Source organism: Musca autumnalis, unplaced genomic scaffold (assembly GCF_047663935.1).
Source record: "Musca autumnalis isolate F117 unplaced genomic scaffold, ASM4766393v1 scaffold_3, whole genome shotgun sequence".
NCBI lineage: Eukaryota > Metazoa > Arthropoda > Insecta > Diptera > Muscidae > Musca > Musca autumnalis.
Genome location: NW_027411866.1, coordinates 210,785,576 through 210,806,219, shown reverse-complemented (window position 1 = coordinate 210,806,219; position 20,644 = coordinate 210,785,576). Strand labels below are relative to the sequence as shown.

At 35.4% G+C, this 20,644-nt stretch overlaps 1 protein-coding gene across 2 annotated transcripts in view; it reads right to left on the bottom strand.

Annotated features, from left to right (window-relative positions):
* Positions 1–9,236: 9,236 nt before the first annotated feature.
* The window catches only part of LOC141397043 (TWiK family of potassium channels protein 7), a 234,131-nt gene continuing 222,723 nt past the window's right edge, over positions 9,237–20,644 (bottom strand). Inside the window, exons 3-7 of one of the 2 annotated variants that reach the window (XM_073972860.1) lie at positions 18,237–18,510; positions 17,987–18,178; positions 17,784–17,899; positions 17,583–17,675; positions 9,237–9,584 (exon numbers count right to left, since the gene is read on the bottom strand). In XM_073972860.1, the coding sequence (XP_073828961.1) occupies positions 9,426–9,584; positions 17,583–17,675; positions 17,784–17,899; positions 17,987–18,178; positions 18,237–18,510 (834 nt within the window). In that variant the 3' untranslated portion in view covers positions 9,237–9,425. The remainder of the gene's footprint in view (positions 9,585–17,582; positions 17,676–17,783; positions 17,900–17,986; positions 18,179–18,236; positions 18,511–20,644) is intronic. The other variant, XM_073972862.1, reaches the window with a different exon arrangement.

Below are 20,644 nucleotides of genomic sequence, written 5' to 3'. Positions count from 1 at the left end.
TGACCCATATCTGTCCTCACCTTAGGATACCTCCCCCACAAAAGTTCAACATTTGTGTCCAAGTGCAGGTTAGGGTCTGTTCGGAGATCCTTTGGAAATTTATACCGATGATGTTCTTTTTAGTCCTGTTTACAGCCATATTATATTTTCCGTAGACAAGTCCATGCTTCCTGGCATACTGGTCCAACAGGTGTACGATAACCCACTGAACTGACTAGTGGGCGCGATATCTATCGAAAAGATAAAACTCTCTAAATAAGATCCACTTCCACAATGCACTCTGTCGGTTAATTCCCCCCTCCGCAAAACTGTTGAAATTTAATCCTAATCCACATTTTTGTCGGAATGTTCAAATGTCCCAAAAGTGACACAAAATTCTAAAAAGACCCTAAATACATTCGATCTGTCCATAGATGAAAGTTCCAATTCACATAGGCTGAGGGCATATCTCTGTCGGCAAAGCCGACTGATAATTTTTTAATTGATTTTCACTTCGGTAACAGCAAAACACTCCAGGTCATACCATGAGTTCCTTGGTAGAGGTCTCTGGTATTCAAGTATGGATTTTGCGGCTGTTTGCATGGAACGTTCAATACCTAGCCATTGTGTTGATATATTATGGAGACGATGAGTGTTTTGAGCCTTCCGTCGGCTACATATCTTTGCTACAACAGGTTGGTGATCCGAGTCGATGTTTGCTCCTCAGAACGATCGTACACGAATGACTTCCACCTATTACAACGTGATCAATTTGATTTCTTGTTTTCAGGTCTAGATATAGCCAGATGCCATTATGATTGTCGAGATATTTAAATCTGGTATTGCTAACTACCCTGTAGGGACTGTGGCTGATTTAAAGCTCACATAAAGCTAGCTTTTTTTTAAACATAAGTGGCATTTTATCGATTATTTTGCCTTATGCCAACTGACTAATTTTACAAGGCGATGAGCGCCTGAGTAGTCAGTATTGTCCAACGCCAGATAACTTTTCGACTGATAATAAACTAACTTTTTTTTGCCTATTTTTAGTCAGTTTAAAACATAATGGAAAAAAAACAATCCCTGTAGGGACTGTGGTCGATTTAAAGCCCACATAAAGCTAGCTTTTTTTTTAAACATAAGTGGCATTTTATCGATCATTTTGCCTTATGCCAACTGACTAATTTTACAAGGCGATGAGCGCCTGAGTAGTCAGTATTGTCCAACGCCAGATAACTTTTCGACTGATAATAAACTAACTTTTTTTTGCCTATTTTTAGTCAGTTTAAAACATAATGTGAAAAAAAAACATTTTTGTTTCTGTGTGTTTTTTATTTTTGACTTTTCATATTCTGTCTCTCTCTCTCCCTCTCTTTGTCTCTCTCTCTTTTTTGTTAGAGAGAAGAAGGGGCAAATTTGTATATTTCCTTTGTGTTCCTTTTTAATTCCAGAATAATATGAGTCCATCAGCACTGTATTCTATAACTGGATGCTGCATTTATACGAAGAATATTAAGAAAAAGCAAGTGCGAATTATTTATGCAATATTAAGAAAAAGCAAGTGCGAATTATTTATGCATTTGTGCCTTATTTCTTCGACAAACACAAATACTTTGCAGACGGTTCATGTTTCTGTTTTCAGAGTGGTTAATCTCTAGATAACTTTTCGACTAACTTTATATTGGTCGAAAAGTTATCTAGACATGGACAATTGCCGAAATTTTTGTTTGTTCAAAGTGTTCATCTCTAGACAACTTTTCAGCCAGTTTTTAGTCAGTTTAAAAATTATCGATCTATTATCAATCATTTTATCAACTGGTTAATAAAAGTCCGACAGGGATATTTGTTTCTGTGTGTTTTTTATTTTTGACTTTTCATATTCTCTCTCTCCCTCTCTTTGTCTCTCTCTCTCTCTCTCTTTTTTGTTAGAGAGAAGAAGGGGCAAATTTGTATATTTCCTTTGTGTTCCTTTTTAATTCCAGAATAATATGAGTAATATGTACGAACAACACTGTATCAACACTGTATTCTGTAACTGGATGCTGCATTTATACAAAGAATATTAAGAAAAAGCAAGTGCGAATTATTTATACATTTGTGCCTTATTTCTTCGACAAACACAAATACTTTGCAGACGGTACATGTTTCTGTTTTCAGAGTGGTTAATCTCTAGATAACTTTTCGACTAACTTTATATTGGTCGAAAAGTTATCTAGACATGGACAGTTGCCGAAAATTTTTTCTGTTCAAAGTGGTTCATCTCTAGATAACTTTTCAGCCAGTTTTTAGTCAGTTTAAAAATTATCGATCTATTATCAATCATTTTATCAACTGGTTAATAAAAGTCCGACAGGGTACATAAGCAAAATGGCATAACAGTGTGTTTCTCCCCTGTCGGACTTTTATTAACCAGTTGATAAAATGATTGATAATAGATCGATAATTTTTAAACTGACTAAAAACTGGCTGAAAAGTTATCTAGAGATGAACCACTTTGAACAGAAAAAATTTTCGGCAACTGTCCATGTCTAGATAACTTTTCGACCAATATAAAGTTAGTCGAAAAGTTATCTAGAGATTAACCACTCTGAAAACAGAAACATGTACCGTCTGCAAAGTATTTGTGTTTGTCGAAGAAATAAGGCACAAATGTATAAATAATTCGCACTTGCTTTTTCTTAATATTCTTTGTATAAATGCAGCATCCAGTTACAGAAAACAGTGTTGATACAGTGTTGTTCGTACATATTACTCATATTATTCTGGAATTAAAAAGGAACACAAAGGAAATATACAAATTTGCCCCTTCTTCTCTCTAACAAAAAAGAGAGAGAGAGACAAAGAGAGGGAGAGAGAGAATATGAAAAGTCAAAAATAAAAAACACACAGAAACAAATATTGTTTTTTTCCATTATGTTTTAAACTGACTAAAAATAGGCAAAAAAAAGTTAGTTTATTATCAGTCGAAAAGTTATCTGGCGTTGGACAATACTGACTACTCAGGCGCTCATCGCCTTGTAAAATTAGTCAGTTGGCATAAGGCAAAATAATCGATAAAATGCCACTTATGTTTAAAAAAAAGCTAGCTTTATGTGAGCTTTAAATCAGCCACAGTCCCTACAGGGTCACTAAATTTATCATCATATCATTACATCTATACATATACATATAAAGTAGAAAAATGTTTGTGTGTTTGTTTGTTTGAAATTTATGGACTCAAAAACCGCTGAACCGATCTTGCTGAAATTTTCAGGGAATATTACTACATCTTAGGCATTAATAAGCAAAAGTTCATTCATTTTTGTTATAGGAAACCATTTTTGAGAAAAAAGGTCAAAAAGTCATAACCCTAGCTGTGTTCCAGAACTAAAAAGTTTTTACAATTTTTACGACTTTTGCACATTTTACTCGAAAAAGCGTTCCCGTACACTTCTCTTTAAACAAAAATGGCGCTGTATGGCGCTCTCTTTAAAACAGCTTTCGGCACACAACAACAACAATTTGAGCAAACACGGTCATAGACTAATGACATAGACTAATAAAAAGATAGACGACGGAATGTCTCACCGAGTATGTTCGAATTGAGTATGCTGAAAACGCAACTCAAAATAAAATGCCAAAAAATACAAGTTAATAAATATTTTGTTCTGGCAAAAGGCAACTTGGGGTTAGTTTTTGATGGGAACAATATCTTCAGACAAAAATATCCATAAAAATATTGCCATTTTCCGCAAAAATCGTCTTCGAACTTTTTTGAGTTTTCGTGTTTGAGTAGCTTGACGGCGCAAAATTGAGTATTTCTTCGTCTATGTTTTCATTAGTCTATGACACTATTGTCAGTGCATGGTTTTTCAATTAGTGAGTGGAGAGAGATGCTCTCTTTGCTTGCTCGCGAGTAAAGAGGTGCCGCATTCTGCTTTAAAAACTTTTTACACGACAAATTTGGGCGAGTAAAAAATAGTAACATGGTTGCCGGCGTCTGATTGGCTGATACGCCGACTTTGACATTTGTTTCAGTTTTTTGACGTATTTTCCATTTTTCCGTTCCCGAACTATTTCAAAAAACTTGTGTGTGCAAACAAATTTTTTGCAGTTCTCTCTTTTACGAATTTTACTATTAAAAAGTACGGGAACGAAGCTCCTATTAGCCTCATTTTCCTATATAAGCTTGCAAAATGTTTGTATATGAAAAAAGACACCATATATATCAAATCATAGAAACACATGGTGAAATTAAAAAAAAAAGATTGTAATATGTAAATCGTTTAAATACATGTCGTAATAATAAATCCCATTCTGAACGGATAGCATCAATATAACAAACCCCTTAATAGCTAATTTAAATATATGACAAATTTCTACCATGTGATAATCAAAAACTCAATATAAAATTATCGTCATTTTGCTACAGTTGTTTCTCTTCTTCTTCTTCTTCTTAATGAAAAAGCATGTCTGTCTGATGGTGGAATAAATATGTGATTTAACTTAGTTTTCTAACGACAATTACGCCATAGGGATGGGTAACATGAGCGAGGGGTAGAAGGGATAGTACTGTGACAAAATGAACTAATTCAAAAATTATACAGAGTTTTTATGTATGAAAGAATAAAACGTGGACGACGTGGCGGTTGTCATCTTCGTCTTTTGTATAGCGAAAAAAGTGGCAGTGTCGGTTTTTTATGCCTCTTTCCTCTAAACCGAACCGAACACATTTCACTCGTGTATCATCATGCTGATGATGATGATGATTTGAATGAGAGAGTAAATAACAACAATTAAAACGCCATCAATTTCTGTCTCGTAAATTAACTTACAATAAGTCTTTTATTTATACACATAATTTACAAACAAAAATCAGTTTACAGGAAAAATTAAGAAAAACATAGTATTGTGAAATAGAAAAAAAAGAAATGTAGTAGCATAACTTCTAAAAAAAAATAAATTAAAAATATGTGAGTATTTGCAAATGTTATTACAATTGTTTATATTTTATTGTGTTCATATATTAATAATTAATTTATTCACTTTTTGAACGATGAGTGACCTTGTTGGCTTCGGCTTTAATTAATTATATTATAATTTATACTAAGATTATTATTTTTATTTGCTAGATTTTCGAAGACATATTTTTTACTTTTTACACATTATTTTTGTTTCAATATTTTAGTTGAGTTTTTTTTCTTATACGAAGGCAGGTTTTTGTAGGCATATATTACACGATTTTTAAATTTAACTTTTAAGGATAGAGTGATAATGGACGACTAGATGATACCTTACACCACTACAAACCGTGACTAGTACTACGCAAATCTTCGTAAAATAAACAACAATACCGGTGAACGACCATGTTGCATACGTTTGGGCAAAAAGGTACATTAACCCACTTAGCACCGAGATTTTTTTTGTGAGAAAACTTAACATTTTATAATTTTTTTAGACTTTTTAAGCATTTTTTAAGAAATAACTTTTTTGTTTGGGTGACGTAGGGGATGGAAGATACCAAGGAACGGTCTTGACCGGTTTTAACATGCAAAGCCCAGGATTTATCTTGGTCCCTCTTAGATCTCAAGTGGACACTGACCTCCCCATGGTGTCACCTGGGGAACTGCCTTCAACACCCGTTAAAGGTAGTGAGCTAACATGTGCCGCGCGTTCACCCATAAGAACGTTAAAAACTTGGGTTTGGGCGCCCGGTTAGTAACCCTCCCCTAGAAAAAACAGCATACTATGACTACACGAAAGACAAGAAAAACAAACCCATCTAAAGTTGACGAACCCCGCAAACGTTTTAAGGACCATGATCTGCGAATCTGCACCTGGAATGTTCGCACTCTTTATAGAGAAGGTGCAGTTTACGCATTGGCAGGTGTACTTGAAAAGTACAAGGCCGATGTTACTGCCATGCAGGAAATACTATGGATTGGGAAAGGCGTCACAACAACACCTAAAGGTGACGCAATGTATTATAGCTGCCATGACGTAAAGCATGAGTTTGGTTGCGGATTCGTAGTTAGTCGGAGACTAAAACATGAATGAAAGACTTGCTGCAATTCGATTAAAAGCTAAATTCTTCAACATCAGCTTTATTTGCGCTCATGCTCCCACTGAAGAAAAGGACGAACAGACCAAAGATATATTTTACGGGCGCTTAGAAGAAACTTATGACCGTTGCCCTGCCCATGACATTAAAATTATTCTAGGCGATTTTAATGCCAAAATTGGAAAGGAGAATATCTTTGGCCCAACAGTTGGGAAATTCAGTCTCCACAGTGAAACATCTGACAATGGTATGAGGCTGATAGACTTTGCAGCTGCAAGAAACATGGTAGTTAGCAGTACCAGATTTAAGCATCTCGATATTCATAAGGACACCTGGCTGTCGCCAGATCAAAGAACAAGAAATCAAATTGATCACGTTGTGATAGATGGAAGACATGCAGCAAGCGTTTTGGATGTACGATCGTTCCGAGGTGCAAACATAGACTCGGACCACTACTTTGTTGCAGCAAAGGTACGTACCCGTCTAAACGTTGCAAATAAACTACGAACAGACACAACGCGGAAGCTGCAAAATCAGTACTTGGATACTAGTGACCTCCACAAAGGAATTCATTGCATGACCAGGAGTGTCGTGCTGCTACCGAAGAGAAAAATGCGGCATATAGGGCTACTTTACAATCAGTAGCAACGCGTAGCGCACGAGAGAGATATCGGGAGAAAAGGAGAGAAGAGAAACGTCTTATCCACAGGAAAAATAGAGATGGAAAAGCGGGAGTGTAAACAAACCAGACCAGCAGGGTAATCTGGTAACTGATACAGATAGTGTGCTAAGGATATGGAAAGAGCATTTTTCCAAACTGTTGGTATCCAATAGTAGCGAAGTCGACAATGATACCACAGATCCCATCCCAGAAGATGGTATTGAATGTATACCACCCAGCCAAGATGAGGTAAAGACAGCAATAAACCGGCTGAAGAATAATGAGGCAGCAGGAGCTGATGGCCTACCAGCCGAGCTGTTTAAAACCGGAGGCGACACGCTAATAAGAGCTTTGTTCCTTTACTTTTTAATGGTAAGAGTGGTAAAAGAGAAAAGTGCCAAAATTGTTCAAAATTGCTCTCTCATGAACATTTTTACAAGAAAAGTAAAGGAACGGAAAAATGGTAGATCTGGCAGCAATGTCAAAAAGAAACATAAAAAATCAATTTTCGTCTTTTATTTCACAGTTTTTAATTTAGTTTTGTCAGCGTTCGACTTTTTCTTCTGTTTTTCGTCCATTTTCTTCTTCATTGTGAAATAACCGTCAAACAAAAGTCGAAAAATCAGTTCTGCCATTTTTACCTGCAGAAATTTTGCTGGTAGCCTGTGGTAGAGAAAGCCATTTTCGCGCTCTCTCCCCTTTCACTCTCTTGAAAATTGCTTCCAGTGTTGCCACTTTTCGGGGTTAAGGAACGCTTTGCAGGTTAAAAATGGTAACAAATGGTAAAAATGGTAACCTCAGGTAAGTAAAGGAACACAGCTAAGCTGTATTTATCAGCTAGTTAGCACCATCTGGCAGGAAGAACGCGTACCCGACGATTGGAGATAAGTCTTTATGCTCCAACTATAGGGGCATAAGTCTTCTCGCTATCACCTACAAGATAGTGTCAGGGATATTGTGCGACTAAAGTCCATGGTCAACGAAATAATTGGACCATACCAATGCGGTTTTAGACTTGGCAAGTCCACCATTGACCAGCTATTTACCATGCGGCAAATCCTGGAGAAGACCCAAGAGATGCAGATCGACACCTACACCCTTTTTGTCGATTATAAATCAGCCTTCGACAGCCCGCTGCGTTCAAAGGCATTCCAGGCCATATCTGAATTTGGTATCCCCGCAAAGCTCATCCGGCTTCGTAAAATGACTGTAACTGACTCGATGTCCTCAGTTAAAATAGGAAAGAACCTCTCCGAAGAGTTTTGTACCAAAAGAGGTTTCAGGCAATGCTCATTCGGCTTTGTAAAATTACTCTAACTGACACAAGATCTTCAGTTAAAATAGGAAAGAACCTCTTCGAAGAGTTTTGTACCAAAAGAGGTTTCAGGCAAGGATACACCCTTTCGTGTGATCTTTTCAACATTCTGCTAGAAATGGTTATACGATAGGCAAACGGCAAAAGAAATGGCACAATCTACACCAATAGCCACATGTTATTTATTTATGCTGATGACATCATGGGACGATGCGTAAAAGAAGTAACCGCTTCCTTTATGAAGGTCGAAGGAGAATCTGCTAAAGTGGGTCTGGCGGTAAACGGCGAGATGACCAAGTTGATGGTGTCGACGCGCAATGTGTCCATTGAGATCGGACCAACTGTTGAAGTTGGTTCCTATTATTTTGAGGTAGTAAAAGACTTCGTATACCTCGGCACCGCCGTAAACACAACAAACGACATCAGTTGTGAAATAAAAAGAAGAAGGCTTAAGTAAGCAGTTTAAAAACAAAGTCACATCTCGTCAAACAAAAATAACGCTTTACAAAACACTGATACTACCCGTGCTGATGTATGGTTCCGAAGCCTGGGTACTTGCGCAAGCAGATAAGGCAGTGCTTGGCGTGTTTGAGAGAAAAATTCTTCGAAAGATCTTCGGACCGATCTGCGTTGACGGTGCATATCGACGTCGTATAAACCACGAGCTGTATCTGCTATACAACTACATCAATATTGTTAAACGTATCGAGATGCAGCGATTGCGTTGGCTAGGCCATATAATAAGAATGAACGATGATGAAACCGCTAAAAAGACGTATAAATTCGAGCCACATGGCGGTGCACACAGAATTGGCAGGCCAAAGAATAGATGGCGCAAACAAGTGGATGAAGAGATGACAAGGCGCGGTATTCCAAAAAGCGAAGCACGAAACAGAGAGAATTGGAGATCTTTTCTTAGTTCGGTCTATGGAACAAATGTTCTGTAATGGGCCAGCTAAGTAAGTAAGTAAGTGGCTTTATGCGGGTTAATGGTATCAGCACCGGAATAGTGGTGAAAGGTTCACTAGCATGTTGTCTCAATATTTCGATAAATTAAATGATTAATTATAACAGTAACTTAAAACTATAATTGATTTGTTGAAGGTATTTTTTATATGCTTATTTGTTTTTATTTCAGATATTAATTTACGCCACAATTTGGTAAGTACGTTATTCTTATTATTCTACTTATTAATAACTTTTTTTGCATTTGAACACATACATGTGCGTTAACTTGAACCTTTTTTTGAATAAAAAAAACCTATATAAACTTAATATTTACTTACTAAAAATACACACTTTAAATAATAAAAAACTTAAACAATTATTACTAACTACTTGGAAAAATTAATTTAATTAGCTACAGTACTTTTTCAATTATTTTTATATTTAGTATTTATTCTATTTTAAAACCTATTGAACGTTTTTTTTTACACCGAAGACTCGTAGATGACAATTTGTAAGACTTTGGGTTTATTACTTTGCGCCTCTTTCACTTCCTTTAGAATGGCATTTGTAATGGCTTCCAATGCGGCAATATCTGCATTATTTGGATCCTTTTTAGACATATGCCATTTGGGCATAGAAACCTACGAAATAAAAAAACAAAAATTAAGCAAATTATTAGATTCGAGATTTTTTTTAGATATAAATAAGTATTGCCGACATGTTTTTAAAAGATATTTGCAGGAAATTTTTCAGGTTAAATATATGTATTCTTACATAGGAAATACTGAAATTATACAGTTCAAATTATGTTAAGGTTTCAGTTTACGAAAAGATTTTTCCCTGAGAATGCATCTCAGTAAAAACTTTCTTTACCAAATAATGGGTTTATAGAGTTGTTTTTGTTAGCCGTGATTACTTACAAGTAGGGTTTCGGGGTCGGAGTGGAGCAATTTTGCTAGAGTCGGAGTCTGACTGATCGACTGTCCCTGATTTCGACCACTAACTACCCCAAAATATTGGGTGTAAAGTTCAACAGCATGTTTAAGTCGTCTGCACCAGCCACAGCTATTTGGGACAATATCAGAAGTAGGAATAAGGTTTTCAAGTCGGTGGCCGGCAACACTTGGGGTGCTGACAAAGAAACATTGTTGAACTCTTATCTAGCAATAAGCCGGCCACGGAGTAAATGAATATTCAAACCTGCCAGAATGCCGCACTGAGATCTTCATAATCTGGAGAGGGAACCTCGTACAACAAGCAAGCTTGAACTCCCAAAATTAGATCCAGACAAAGTCCAGTCGGTCCCTTCATTTAGTTACCTCTTTGGCAAATGTTCAGCACTTTTCCGCTTTAATTCTGTTTAAAACCACTTTTCGGATTGGCTACAAATGTTGTATTGCAGGAAGTCATTGTGATCATGATTTATGACTACAATATTATAATTTTTTAGGGGAAGCCAATATTTTCTGAAATGTCCTACTCCTTTATACCAAGGACGTTGCCAGAAATGCATCACTAGCAGCGTACGTAAAAATACTTTAATTAACATTTCCAATCGTTTCGTTTCGTATTTTCCATAGGAACAATACAAAACGAAACATAACCCACGTTGGCCGAGCTCGCTGTTTAGTTTCGTTTTGTTTAGATTCGTGAGTGCGAACAAAACGAAAAGTACTCAACTCCACAAGAGTAGATAGAAAACTAAATAGTAATAAACACTTGAGAATAAATCAAAAACGTTTGGTGGTTGATAAAGTATTAACTGTGGTATGTTGATGTTAGTTTATAGGGTTGTTAAGCAATCACATGTGTGTGTGTGCCTGAGTGTGTAATTGACCATAACGCACGGCAAACATTTGCCAAAAATTCTTTTTGTTTCAGTGGTGAATGAAACAACTCGGCAAAGCATAGCCGAAGTTACATTTCAGCAATCGTACGGTATCCATCTTTTTACATTAAAAAGGTTGTGGTTTTGTTTTGGTTGTGAGAATGAAACGATTCAGAGAAGCTGAAAAGTTTGTGGCTTTGTGTGATTGGTACGGGAATCGTTTTGTTTGTTCACGTTCATTGACCATAATGCACAGCAAACGTTTGCCAAACATTCTTCTTGTTTGGTTGGTGAATGAAACAAAGCATTGCCGAAGTACATTTCAGCAATCGTACAGTTTTCGTCTTTTTTTACATTAAAAGTTTGTGGTTTTTTTTTGGTTGTGAGAATGAAACGATTCAGCGAAGCTGAAAAGTTTGTGGCTTTGTGTGATTGGTACGGGAATCGTTTTGTTTGTTTCCGTTCATTGATCCCGAGACTTTCCGGTGGTGTCCAACGGGCAAATTTTGAACTTTTGTAAGTAAAATGCCTAAAATAGTAAATACCTAAAACTATTCAATAAATAACTCATTATCGAACTCTAGTCAAATGCTTGTGATAAATCAACTAATGTGTTTATATTTCAATCATTCATTCTATCAGGAGCTGGGTAACCGATGCAGCCCTCCTTTATACCAGAAGAATATTGAGTGGGTTTGGCAGAGAATTAAACAAAATGTTACCTGTCGTGCGATAGCAATCCACACAAATGACATTTCCAGAGTATCGTGACATACATTTTAAATAGAAATAGTCACGTTTACCGCGTTATTTAGCTGAATCGGATGTAGCATAGCTCAAGCAAAAAAAAAACCGTCAATCAATTAGATTCAGTATTGGATACATTGTTAAGTAAGCTGTCTATAGCAGACATCTCGATTCAAATTCCATAATCAACCAAGAATTAAGGAGGGTAAAAAGTACATAGACTGGGTTGCAAATTTCAAAGGAGTGATCAGAGAATATTAATTCACTTGTGAACATAAATGCTGGTAGCCTGTGGTAGAAGAGAAAGCAATTTTTGTTCTTTTTCTCTCTCTCTCTCTCTTAAAAATTTTTACCATTCTTACCACTTTTTGGGGTTAAGGTATGCTTTTTAGGTTAAAAATGGTAAGAAATGGTGAAAATGGTAACCTCAGACAAGTAAAAGAACACAACTAAGATATAACGTATTTAAAAAAAGTGGGCGTGGTCCGGTATTTTGGCTCCAAATATGTACCTATAATCATAACCGATATAATCATAAATTTGGCTTATACATATAGCGTTTAAAAGAAGGTGTGGGGAAGGTACCCCCTCCTCCGAAATTCATAAAATATACATAACAACGGCAAACATAGAGCTTTTGCTGAAATCGGTTCAGTAGTATTGGAGATATAACATTAAAAAAAACAGACGTGGTCGGGTCTTTAGACCCCATGGAAGTACTACATTGTAGATTAATGCGTAAATTTTTAAACCGATACATGTGTAACTTTTGCAAATATAGCGTTTTTTAAAAACATCGCATAGGGGAGGTACCCTGCCCCCTCTGGAATTCAATAAAATATGTAGCCTGTTTTGGGGGCCATCACTGTACATTCCCCGACAATTTTAGGAGAAAGCAGTTCAGTAGCTTTTGCAGAAAAACTTTAAATTGAACGTACTAATTGAAATGAAAATTGAAAAAAGTGGGCTCGGCATTTTTTAAAACATGGCAAAGGGAAGGGAAGAAATTTGGCACACTTATTTCTAGACCAAATTCCGTCACACATTCCATATTTGATTGAGATCGGACATATATAACGTGTTTCGTGCACCAAATACCGAAAATCGACCAACAATATATGTTTAGGACTGGGATGAGTTTTTTGTTTTGTTTCAATTAGTTTGATATTTAATTTTAAGCCTTTTGTTATTTCCAAATAAAACAGTTTAGATTTTAGTTTCATTTCATATTTTATTAAATTCACAATAGGTTTTCTTGTGTTTTGTTTTTCAAGATTTATTTTATTTCTAAGTTCCAATTAGATTGCGTTTATTTTATAAACAATTTCGTTTCTTTTATTTCTAACATTTGATGTTGTTTTTGTTCATTGTTTCTGTTTTTAATTCTGTGACGAGTGTTGATGCGTTGGTTGCGAAAACAAGACAGCGACTAAAATTCTTCTTAACTTCCCTTTGTTGTCGAAGAGAAGGAGAAGTTGACAATGTCCATAACAACAATAACATCATTGCCTATGCAATGATGAAATGTGTGTGTTTGTTGTTGTTTAGTTATGTTCTCATTAGGAATAAAAAAGGCAAAATGAGAAACAGGGAGAAGTCATAAACAATTTATCCATCGTGTAAAGAAGAAATTAATGATGATTAGGTCAAATATGTGGATAAAGTGATTATGGGGCACTCCACTGTATTTTTTACATTTCCAAAAATGTAAACAGATAAATATTGATTCTAGAGGTGATTACGAATAATGGTTCAATGTTGACGAACATTGAACAATATATATGGGAGCTATATCTAAATCTTAACCGATTTTGATATAATTTGGCAAACTTATTTCTAGACCAAATTCCGTCACACATTCCAAATTTCATTGAGATCGGATATATATAACGTCTTTCGTGCACCAAATACCAAAAATCGACCGAAAATTTATATGGGAGCTTTATCCAATTCTGAGCCGATTTTGATATAAGTTGGCACATTTATCTATAGACCTAATTCCGTAATACATTCCAAATATCATCAAAATTGGACCAATTCAGCGTGTTTGGTGCATCAAATACCTCAAATCGGCCGAAAATATATATCGTCGGTGTCATGCTTAAGTGTTCCATACGCCATATTTGACATTTTGAGATAAAGGTACCTTACAAGGTTTTGAACCATGCTCTTTCAGATTTTTTGGTCGGTTTTTCTCTACCTCTTATAGTTTCTGAGATATTCAGATGCCAGTATGTTCCATATCCGCTTTGTGACCCAAAAAATCTCGTCGTTTTGTTCCACATCCATAAAGCCTGGCGTATGGAACAAAACAACTTTGAACTTTTTAGTTTATTTATTTTTTAGCGTATGGAACAAAAAGAGACAAAAACGAATTGTTCCGCACCAAAAATGATGGCGTTTGGAACAAAAAATTCCCATTTTTGGCAAGTTATGTATAATGTGGCAAATGGAACAAATTGTTTTAAATGACTTGGTTTAAAAACTGAAGAATAATAGTTTCTAAATCCAAATATTTTTATACCCTATACCACAATGTGGAAAAGGGTATAATAAGTTTGTTTTCCCAAAAATTCATGTAACGCCGCGAAATATTCGTCGTAGACCCCTCATGTGGTATACCAAACTTCATATCTCGACGAGATAAAGCGATTTAGCGATGTGTGTCCGTCCGTCCGTCCGTCCGTCTGTCCGTCCATTAAAAATTGTAATCAAGCTAGAGGCCGCAATTATGGACCGATTGTCACCAAATTTAGTATGGAGGTCGGGTTTGGACCAGAATAGAACTGATTAGTTTTTGGCGATGATCGTGAAATGTTAAAGGGATGAAATGGACCAAAAACAAAATTTTTGCTCGATTTTGTAGCCGCTCTGTAGGTCGCAATAATAGTCCGATCGGCGCGAAATTTTAAACGTAGTTTTGGTTTGAGATGAAGAAGTAGCGTGCAAGTCAACGGTATGATCGGATAATATTTAGCGGGTTAAATTGATCAAAACTTTTGTGTGAAAATTGGTAAAATTTCTAATGCACATCTTATAACTTTATCCCAAGAAGACGCGTTTAGTGGTATAGGGTATCACATGGTCGGCCCCGTCCGACTATAGTCTGTTCTTACTTGTTGAATATTGTGTTGTTATATGAAAACGAAAATTTATCAATCGTTTAAACAAAAAAATCCTTAGTTTAAAGACAAAATTTTGATGTAAGTCCACAAACATATACGCAATAACGTCCTTGAAGCTGGACACCGACTACAAAAATGGTATTATAAGAAAACGCGTTTAAATGTTTTATGTTACCTTAGAAATGCAAAATATCAATCCGTTTTGTCCGATCGAAATTTTTACCAAAAAAAAAAAAAAAAATAGTGATAAGTGGAGGCAATCCCTTAAATAAATGTTAAGGAAACCTATAATAATGGTCCTTATTGTATTTATATGAGAAAAATAAATGTTTTATTTAAAGTCCTGATTTTTAAACTCCACAGGAGCTCTTCATATAAGGGAGGTGGAACACGATTGATAAAAAGTCTTTTGGTTGAAATGTGACAAAACGTGTTCCATGTGACACAAACTGCCAAAAACATGAAAAAAAGATTCCATGTAACAATTCAACAACTTTTTGCAATTATAAAAATTGGCCATTACTTCTAGGCTATCACAGATATATAACTAAAATAAACTACTGATATATTCTATGAGTTTAGTTAAGTAGAACTGAGCTCTTAAAGTATTGGATAATTGCACCATTTTTATCTTGTATGGCCTTAAACATTAACTTGAGTTTTTCTCGAATCAGGCAAATGGCGTATGGAACACTTAAGCATGACACCGACGATATGGGAGCTATATCCAAATTAGGGATACGTATTACCAAGCAAAAATCGATCTTTCGATCTTTTGATTCTTACTTAGAACTCAAAAATCGATTTTTCGATTCTTACGTAGGAAACAAAAATCGATCTTTCGATCCTTTGATTCCTACTTAGAACTCACTTGGATAAAAGAATCGTTCGATCGAGATGACTCCTTAGTTGAAAATGTGAACGTTTTAGTGTACAATGCTTCGCGTTTAACACTGCCGTACCGTTAGAATCAGTACAACAAATAATATAATATTGTTGTCTTGCTCTTACCAATGTAATCTGTATATTTCATTTTTGTGGTACATCAAAAAGTCAAAACAGAATTGATCTTTCGATTCCCACTGCAAGAATCGAAGAATCATAATAGCAAATCGATCTTTCGATTCTCTACGACGTCAAAACTCGATTCCGACTTTTAGATTCTTCAAATCAAAGAATCGAGGAATCGATTACTCGATAATCGACTTGCGTATCCCTAATCCAAATCTGAACCGATTTTCACCAAAAGCAATAGCGTTCTTCATTAGGCTAAAACAATGATCTTACCCAAATTTCAGCCAAATCGAACAATAAATGCGACCTGTACGTTGCGAACGGATGGACATGCATAAATCGACTCAGAAAGTGATTCTATGCATATCCCTAGAAGGATCTATGTGTATATCTCTTTTCCTTAGACAGGTTACATACAAATGAACTAACACATAATACCCTTACCACAGGGTGGTGTAGGGTATAATTACTATTTAGTACTTTTCGTACGCAATAAGAACGAATTTCCAAAACTACCTTAATCCTACACTCAAACAGTAATCTTATTTCCAAATTTCATAATTACATCTCTATCAGTTCAATCAAATCCAAATAGTACCAAATTTAGCATCTTTTTAGTACGAATTTCCAAAAAAAAAGCTCTATATCTCAACAGTAATCTTAATTCAAAATTTCAGAATTCCATCTCTATACGTTCAATGAAATCCAAATTGTACCAAATGTAGTAATTTTCGTACACATAAGTATAAAATTCCAAAACCATCTCCATATCTCAACCCTCCACTCCAACAGTAATCTTAATTCCAAATTTCAGGATTCCACCTATACCCATTCACCCAAATCCCAATTGTACCAAATTCACGACCGTTTAGTACTTTTTGTACGCATAAGTACGAATTTCCAAAACTACCCCAATCCTATACTCTAACAGTAATAATAATTCAAAATTTAAGGATTCCACCTCTATCCATCTAAATCCAAATTGTACCAAATTTCGTACACTTTAGTACTTTTCGTACACATAAGTACGAATTTCCAAATCCATTTCCTTTCATAAACACCACTTCCCAACCTTGATTTCCACACCAAATTTCAAGATTCTAGCTATAGCCGTTCAAAATATACAAATGGTACTAAATTTTATAACTTTTAGTACTTTTCGTGCACTTATAGGTCGAAATTTCAAAAACTCTTTAGTACATCTTTCTAGCTTTCCATCAGTGACCCTCATTCCAAATTTCAGAATTCTAGCTCTTCCCGTTTGCCTAATGCAAAGGGTACCGTATTTAGTACCTTTTAGTACTTTTCGTACCCTTCCAGTTCGAATTTCCAAAAACCCAGGCTTTTCTCACACGCAGCAACCTACAAAATTTCAAGCATCTAGCTTCAGCCGTTTCGTCTGGGCGATGATCTGTCAGCCACTCACTTATCACTATGCTTTTTTATATAATAAGATTTCATATTTTTATTTTATATTTTTTGTTTTTTATGTTATACTTTGTATTTTATATTTTATTATATAATATTTATTTTATATTAGTATTTTATTTTTTGTATTTTATATTTTATATTTCGGATTTTATATTTTTTAGTTTAAATTTTATAGTTTATGTTTTATATTTCATATTTGCTTATTGTAGGTAAGTCAAGCTTAATCTCATATTTGTTGTTTTCAAATTTAAAAACAACAAGTTTAGTTTCATATTTTATATTTTACTTGATGTTGTTTTTCTCCATGGATTCCATCCCACTGTTATTTATTGTCCATATGCACTATGCCAACTTATTGTTTCAATTTCCTAACACCAACAGATTGACCCACTTTACACTTCGAAAAATTAAAGCCAAAACATTTATCTCAGCATCATTGCCACAAACAATTTCCAACAACTACACAAAAAAAAGGATATTTATAGCCTACATACCGTCAACAATTTTTGTAATGTTGCATAATCTAGGCCAGTGCCGGCTGTCTCGCCTAAACGTCTCAGTGTTTCAGCCATGGGACCGGAAAGTTCCTATAAAGCAGCAACAAAAAAGGAAATAGAATACAGTTTAAAAAGTAAAAACAAAGTTCATTAATCTCCATTTAAAGTTGTGTGTGTGAATGGCAGCGTAACACTTACTTGCAACTTGGCCCAACTTGTGGCATATTGACGTCTTACCAATTCAATAATGGTAGAGGTTAAAGCCAAACCTATTAAAATATATAATGTGCACAGCAGCATATAATTGGGTTTCTCTGCATAGGAAAGAAAAAAGAGAAAACAGGATATTCAAGGATTAATTTAAACGCACAATGATAATTTATTTAAACATCATCACTTACTTGGCACTAAATCACCAAAGCCTATTGTTGTCATGGTTATAAAACAAAAATAAAAACCATCAAAAAATGTCCAATCATCCTCCCACAGCAGCAGAAGACCAGCTCCAATGGCTAAGTAGACACAAAGAAACAGCACCGCTGACAGAGCATAGAACCATGTTTTACCAATGAAATTGGTGACTTTTGGTGTTTCTACAAAGGCATGAGGATACTTAATCTGTATTTATAAAATGTTTTAGAAAACAATTACTTGGCATATGTTTGCCCAATACCGAAACAGCTGTCGCAAATAAACGTCCCCAATCCGCTATTACCGTCAGCGTAAAAGGAATGCCTATTAATGCGAAGCATATACAAAATGCTCTGCCCCCGATTGTAACGGGTACAATGTTGCCATAACCTATTGTTGTGAGGACGGTGGATGAGAAGAATACCGCCTGCAAAATGCTCCATCGTTCATAGGGTTCGGGGAAGTCTTTATCTGCCTCTATTAAAAGGCCTCCCTCGGCAGCTTCTTGGACGGCCTGTAAGGAAATGAAAAACAGAAATTATTATAAATTGAAATTATTTTCACTTTGTTCAACATATAATTTAGAATCATAATAATTTCTATAACAATAAGCATATCTTAAAAACCATTTATGTCCTTACTATTATGTGAGAGAGAGTGAAATAGTATCTGCCACTTATTTTGTTAATCTATCGTAACCCAGAAAAGTGATAAATACAATAAGTTATAAAAGTCAATCAAGCATCATATTGAACAACAAGACGCCATCTTCGTAATTCTTAATGATCCTTGGCAAGTTAATTTGGCAACAAATTATCAGGCAGTTGGTGATAGAAACGTGACAGAATTATTTCAGCATGGAATTGCTCCACCTACTTCTCATAGTGGTGGTGTGATTCTGTCATAAACTAATTGCTATCTTGTATTGGAAGAAAAAAATATTGTGTGTGTGTTTACTTGGTTTGAAATAAGTGAAAGTTCTTCAAGGATAACTAGTGCTGTGAAATGTTTTGTCATAAAACTCATAAACTTTTTAAGTTTATCGATTATGACCATATCAACAGATCTAATGCACAGTGGGCTGCAAGTAACATAGGGTTTCTCCTTAAATTGTTTGAAAATACTTTCTTCTCTGTGACCTTATACATAAATGTTAAAGTAAAAGTTTATTGGAGCCTTGTTTACTTCTAAAAATATTTAATAAACTAGCTTTTCTTGACCTCTTTGGTTTTATATTAGACGATAAACACGTATGGAATGACAGTTATAAAGCTTAGCTTTATTAGCTTTAATATGGTTATCTTTCCATAATCATTCTTATATTGCAAAAATACCTCTTGGGCGGGCTTTTAGAACATTCGGTCCATTATCCTTGCAATAACGATCACGAAGACTTTTAAACATTTTAAATATTGGAACATCTCGGAGCCCATATCTCCGGATGTATGTATTGGCTTCCTCTATCATGCTCACAATGAACACCCGCTAATAAAATTCAACACCATCCGGTTGGCTGGCCTTATATTGGATTAAATCACAACAATTTTTAACTTTGCGGATTCGGTACCAGAAAGATTTGACCGAATTATTCCACGACTTCCAGAGTGCTGCACGAAGGAGACCACAGCGAAGCTTTTTGTACAACTACCGGAGTACGACAGGGCTGCACTTTATCACCATTATTATTATCACTGTTCTTGATCCAGTATATGAAAAGGTAGACTTAACACATTCTGGTCTTCATATGTTCAATAAACTCGGGGACCTGTTTAATAAACTCGGAGACCTCGGCGGAGGACGTAGATAACCGCATTAGAAAAGCCCAATGAACATTTGCGTCGCTTAAAAATATATGGGTCTCTGAGACACTAAATTTGAAAACAAAAATTCATATTTTTAATGCATGTGAAAAATCTACACTACTGTATCCGAGACGTGGCTCACCACTACTATAATTACCAATAAACTTTTAGTATTCATAAACAGGTGCCTTCGCAACATACTAAAATAAACGACTCTGGAGCATAACAAATCAACAGGAAATAAAATCTGCAAAGACACAACGAAGGCCACACTCTAAGAAAAAGCCACACTCTAAGAAAAAGCGGAAATAAAATCTCCCACTCAGCACTATACTGGAATCCCCAGGGCCGACGTAGTAGGGGCAGGTCAAAAAACAACATGGATAAGAACACTAACCACTGAAACTAACTTATCAATCCATTGAATAAAATATATCGTCGGTGTCATGCTTAAGTGTTCCATTTTTGACATTTTGAGATAAAGGTACCTTACAAGGTTTTGAACCATGCTCTTTCAGATTTTTTGGTCGGTTTTTCTCTATCTCGTATAGTTTCTGAGATATTCAGATGCCAGTATGTTCCATATCCGCTTTGTGACCAAAAAATCTTGTCGTTTTGTTCCATATCCATAAAGCCTAGCGTATGGAACAAAACATCTTTGAACTTTTTAGTCCCATATCCATGTCGTTTGGCGTATGGAGCAAAAAGAAGCAAAAACGAATTGTTCCCCACCAAAAATGATGGCATTTGAAACAAAAAATTACCCATTTTTGCCAAGTTACGGAAAAGTGTGGCGTATGGAACAAATTTTTTTAAAGGACTTGGTTTAAAAACTGAAGAATAATA